The 6,030-nt window shown below is 42.5% G+C and overlaps 1 protein-coding gene across 1 annotated transcript; it reads right to left on the bottom strand.

Annotated features, from left to right (window-relative positions):
• Nucleotides 1-3,011: 3,011 nt before the first annotated feature.
• LOC112125252 (olfactory receptor 12D1-like) lies at nt 3,012-3,944 on the bottom strand. The gene has a single exon (XM_024223687.1). The coding sequence runs from the start codon at nt 3,942-3,944 to the stop codon at nt 3,012-3,014; it is 933 nt and encodes a 310-aa protein (XP_024079455.1).
• Nucleotides 3,945-6,030: the final 2,086 nt, after the last annotated feature.

The raw sequence follows: 6,030 nt of genomic DNA on the forward strand, positions 1-6,030 counted from the left end.
CTGCTGCTTCCAAGAGTCAGTAGTCATCTCATATCCTCTGTAAACCAATCAATTGAAAACAGAATGAAAAGAGATTAAATGGAGAGATTGAGAAAGGAGTGATAAAATGAACAATATGAACTATAAGAAAGAAAATGTTCATAATCTGGGAACACTCTGAGGTTTTACATCTCTAGATAAAGAAGTGAGAATCATTATAAGCTATTCAGTTCCATACCATACCTGGATAAACTGATTTCCTCTTGAATCTGAAATATAACAATGGCATGGGATAAAGTCCACTGTGGGGGAAATTTCAGAGAGGACTGAACACTGGATGCTCAGCAAACCTTGAATAGTGTGCAAATGAGCCGCCTTTTTATCACAGTTACACTCTCTGAAACAACCAAACTGTCAGCAGGGAAATTTCCTTCCATCTGGGACATAATTCTTGTACCATCTGAGAATTTGAAGTTAGAAAACAAACAAGACCAATGCTGGAAAGATGGAAATCGAAAATATTGTGAGGACTAGAGTTTTTTGAAAAGCATAAAGAAAAGCAACTGATTTACAGATGTTTTCACAAGCACAACCACTCAATTTCAGTGAGCAGTATTTGTGTAGTGAAATAATTCCTTGTGAGAGGATGAGAAACACCAAACACTAGTATGGTATGTAGAGGTTGTAGAAGCAAAGCATGTGAGCTGAGAACATCAAAGTTGTTGGAGGGATACTAATGGCCAAGTCTCATTAAAATGAATGACTTTCAGTGTGAGTTGAGTGCACAAGCCTCTTTGCAAGTCCCAGACAAATATACTAAGATCAACGGATATCATAATTAAGATATAAGCATCTGAATAGAACTGAGGAAGACATAATCTGGCTCCAGAGCTCAGGGGCTAGAGCACATTTCCAATTGTATTTAGTCACCTAAAGATGCAGATAGGCACTTGGTGGAATTTACACAATCACCTAAGTGAGTTAGGCACCTAACGCCTCCTCAGCTCACTTGATGGGGTGCTCTGTCCCCCTCTAGTGGAGGCTAGGTTTTGTGGCGAGGCTGATGTGTTGTGATGGCCTTGCTCAACAGATGGCCTTGCTTTGATGTTCTTAGCCCAGGCAGTATAATCTTATGCTTTACTATCTGGACCTCCTAGATTTGATTCCTGATGCAGGTGTATCCAGCTGAAAAAATCACCATTTTTTGAGAAACGCTAATCCTTTAATAGAAAAAATAGAAATGTAGGAATGGAAGGGACCTCAAGAGGTCATGAAGTCCATTTCCTTCCCCTTCCCCCACCATGCTGAGGCAGGATTAAGTCTACCTGGATTATCCCTGATAAGGTGTTTGTCTAACCTGTTTTTAGAAACATCCAAAGCTGGGGATTCCAAGCCTCCCTTGGTGCCTGTTCCAGAGCTTAACTAGCCTTAGTTTTTCCCCCTAATATATCACCTAAATCTCCTTTCCTCCAAACTAAACCAATTTCTTCTCATCCAACCTTCAGTGGACATGGTGAACAATTTAACACTGTCCTCTTTATAACAAATGTTTACATATTTGAAGACTATGACCACAGCCCCCAATCAGCCATCTCTTCTCTAGACTAAACATTCCCAGCTCTTTCAAGCTTTCCTCGTCGGTCATGTTTTCCAAACTTCTTGTTATTTTTGTTGCTGTCTTCTAGATTTTCTCAAATTTGATCACATCTTTCTTAAAGTGCAGCAATGTGTGCAAAACTCCAGCTGAGGTCTCACGAGTGCTGCGTAGAGTGGAACAAGTCCTTCCTGTGTCTTACACAACTCTGTACCATGACATATGCCTTTTTTTGCCTCAGCATCACACTGTTGACTCTTATTCCATTTGTGATGCATTATAACTCTGAGATTTTTTTCTGCAATACTGCTGCCTAGCCTTCTATTCCCCATTCTGTATTTGTGCTTTCAATTTTTCCTTCCTAAGTGTGGCACCTTGCACTTTTCTTTATTGAATTTAATGTTCCTGATTTCAGACTCATCCCATTTATCAACATAATTTTGAAATCTAATCCTGTCCTACAAAGTGTTTGCAGCCCCTTCCAGTTTAGTATCATCTGTAAATTTTATAACCACATCTTCATCCAAGTCGTTAATGGAAATATTGAACAGCACCGGTCCCCAGGACAGACTCCAGTGAATATGTCCTCCCAGTCTGATGGTAAATCATTGATAACTATTCTTTGAAAAGAGTTTTCAACCACTTATGCACACAGTAATTTCATTGAGACTCTATTTCCCTAGTTTGATTATGAGACTGTCATGAAAGACTCTTTCAAGAGACTTAATAAAACCAAGACATGTCACATTTACTGCTTCCCCCATATCCATTAGGCCAGAAACTCTGTCAAAGAAGGAAATTAGATTGGTTTGAGAGAATTTGTTAATGACAAATCTGTGTTCTCTGTTACTCATCACCTAGGTTTGATGACTATTTTAGTTATACAGAAAATAAACATTGAAACCCAAGAATTTCCAAATTAATGTTCAAGAAATCCAGATATGCTAATTTCTAGAATTATATAAATAAGGCACCCAACTAACCTTAACTCTGTCCTGTCACAGAGTTCTGTAACTTCCCATAGAGTCAAAACACACTGAAATATTATGCATAGGTAATATTTGAATATTTTTATTGATTTTATGTAAATAATGGTCAGTCCCTCTTCCTTCCACCCATTATGTTTCTAACTGAAAATGTCTCCATCAGCAGACATTAAGATGGAGTGCATGAGTACATGTCAGTAATTTAGGGATAAATATATTACAAGGATGTTGAAATTTTCCCAAAATACACACAGGATATTCACCATTACAGTTAAAGAAAATCCAAACATCTTATGAGAAATGATGTTATGCTAGCCAAACAACCTTAACTCTGCCCTGTAGTGACACCAGAAAAAAAATGCAAAGGGTTTTTAAAAATCAGTGGGCTCAACAAAGACTAAAATGCTTTAATTGTAATTGAACAGTGTGTGCCTTCATTTAATTCATATTCTTTAAGGGAAAAGTTTTCTGTTCAGGAATTTCTTTAGGGCAGATTTTACCTCCTCATTTCTCAGGGTGTAGATCAGGGGGTTCAGAACTGGGGTGATAATGCAGTACATGAGGGTGGGTATCATATCTCTTTCAGAGGGGGAACCCGGAGAGGCAATCAGGTAATTACCAAGGACTGGCATATAGAAGAGAGACACCACGGTGAGGTGGGAGGCACAGGTGGAAAAGGCCTTTCTCCTGCATTCCAGGGAGCGGACCTTCAGGAGAAGGAAGGAGATGATGTAGAGGTAGGAGAGAAGTGTGAGGATGAACGGACTCAGCGCGATGCTTCCAGTTACAAAGTTGAGCAGGGCCAAGTTGAGGCGGATGCTGCTGCAGGCCAGGCTCAGCAGGGGCTTGATGTCACAGAAGAAGTGGTAGACGAGGTTGGGGCCACAGAAATGCACCTGAGATGTCATGACCGTGTGCATCAGCGCATGTAGGAAGCCAGTGGCCCAGGTGGCCGCTGCCAGGAACAGACAGGCCTGTGGGCTCATGAGCAGCCTGTAGCGCAGTGGGTTGCAGATGGCCACATAGCGGTCATAGGCCATGACGGCCAGCAGCACAGCCTCACTGCTGCCCAGGAAGTGGAAGAAGTGGAGCTGGACCAGGCAGCCTGCAAATGAAATGGTCTGCTGTCCCGAGAGGAAGCCGGCCAGCATCTTGGGCACGGTGACTGTGCTGTAGAAGATGTCCAGGCAGGAGAGGTTGCTCAAGAAGAAATACATGGGGGTGTGGAGCCGGGGCTCAGCCAGCACCACAGCTATGATGACCCCATTACCCAGCAGGCTGGTGACATAGAGCAGGAGGAAGAGAACGAAGAGAGGGTGCTGTAACACCAGTAGATGGGTCAGGCCCAGGAGGACGAACTCGCTCACCACTGTCTGGTTGTCCATTGCTGTGGAGAGAAGAGGGTAAAGCAGGAAAAAAGCAAACAGGCTAAAAATGCCATCCAGTGCCATGTCAATAGTCCCATTCCAAATGCAACGTGACTGGATGGAATCAAACACTTAGATGTGGTGTTTTCTGGCTGCATCTGTAAGTGCCTTCTGTACCCAGTCAGAGTAGTACAAAGAAGGAGAATAATTATAGAGCTCTGCATATTTTCATGATTCTGAGAGAGAGTGGGGTGTATATGAATGCAGAGAGACAACTAGTTCTCCTGATATGATGATCCACAAGGAGAGGCTTCCCCTTGTGGATGGTGGTTGGGATTTTAAAGCAGCCTAAGGGCGTTAGACACCCAAATGCCACTGAAAGTTAATGTGAGTCAGACACTTAACTCTGATAGGCTGATTTGAAAATCCTGGCCTCACAGGGGAGAAGGCAGGAACTTCCACTGGATTTTTAACATGGGGCTGCTTTTTCCATTCCACCATGGCGCAGGAAGAAATAGGGTCTATCTCCAGCACAACACTACTGAGTGCTCGGCACCTTTGAAAATCAGGCAGGTGCCTAAATATGGATTTAGGGTTAGGAGTTAGGAGACCACATCCTAATGACCTTACATATGAGGTTGGCAGCTAACTCCCATAGGTTCTTTTGAAACCTCAGTCTAGAAGACTGTTTTTATCTTAGTGCTTGTACGCTACTGCCTGTCACTGGCTCCTGTAATTGAAAATCTTGGCACTGGAACCAACTCCCTGAAGTCAATCAGATTGTCTGTCCAACAGACTGCATTGCATTAGTCTACACTATTATGGTAACCACTTTTTAAAAAATTATAAGGTATTTTGTATAAAGTATGCCTTGTTAGGTATCATTGGAAAAGTCATAATCTACTGAACATTACTGTCCTGTTGAAATATATGTATTACCATTGCATATAAAGTTATGAGATTTAGCTATAGGTTTGTTCCTGAAACATGTTGTGAGTCTGGGAAACACCCACAGACCAGCTCCTTGGAAATAACAATGGAACTGTGGACACAAGCCTTATGTGTCAAGCCTCATGTACACAAAGGGTGTTGTTGTCAGTTGTTGACTGTGTGTGTGTATTCTCTCTGTTCTCGCTGCATGCTGCACTGCCTCTGGCCAGATAGCCCATATGGCAGGCTCCAATTGAACTGCCCAATGATACCAGAAGAGCTGGTTTATAGCAAAGGCACCCAGCCAGCTTTACTGCCAATGAAGCACGGTCCTAGCTTCTTGGATCAATGTCTACAGTTACACTAGCACATGTATGCCCGTGACAATGGACCAACTCAGTCAGTGGTGGGACTTTCCACTCCCTCCTGGGCTGGACAGAGACACTCCCTCTGACACTCCATTTTATGCACCAGTCCAAACAAGTTATGTATTGCCCTCTGATGTAGCTAGTTACTGCCCTTCCGACATGGTCAGTTGCCAACTTCTGACGTGGTTAGTTACCACCCTTTACCTTGTATATACATGTTGGTTTGATCAAAACATCTCTATCCATCATGCTGCCATCTTGACCTCACCTTTAAGAGAGGTCAGCGTGGTCCTGTTTTCTTTGGGGATAACAGGTGTAAGCAAAACTTTACAATTCATATGAAGGATTGGATGCAGGGCACGTAGGCAATGGGGCTACCTAACCCTATGACACAGCAATGATTGTTCCAGCACCTGGAAGAGAGTATAAAAGAAGGGACAGTGACATCATCAACCCATTTCTCCTCCCCCACCTATACTGAAGGCAACAAGATTGTTTGGAAGACATAGAACCATTTGAACTGGGGGAAGTGGTCCTAACTGGAAAACTACATCCGAAGAAGTGGGCTGTAGCCCACGAAAGCTTATGCTCTAATAAATTTGTTAGTCTCTAAGGTGCCACAGTACTCCTGTTCTTTTTGCTAACACGGCTGCTACTCTGAAACCAGTTAGCACAGACTGCTGTATGTTTTGGGGTAAGAGAAACCTTATTGCATCAAATTTGACATAACCTGATAAAGTCCAGGAAATAGCTTGCATATTTTAATCTTTCAGTTCCTTTGGTAACCAATTCTGAATTTCTATGCT

This window comes from Terrapene carolina, unplaced genomic scaffold (genome assembly GCF_002925995.2).
Source record: "Terrapene carolina triunguis isolate 2854851 unplaced genomic scaffold, T_m_triunguis-2.0 Scaffold35231, whole genome shotgun sequence".
NCBI classification, from domain to species: Eukaryota; Metazoa; Chordata; order Testudines; family Emydidae; genus Terrapene; species Terrapene triunguis.

Coding starts and splice junctions, on each gene's coding strand:
- LOC112125252 (XM_024223687.1), bottom strand. CDS start 3,944: ATGGACAACCAGACAGTGGTGAGCGAGTTCGTCCTCCTGGGCCTGACC.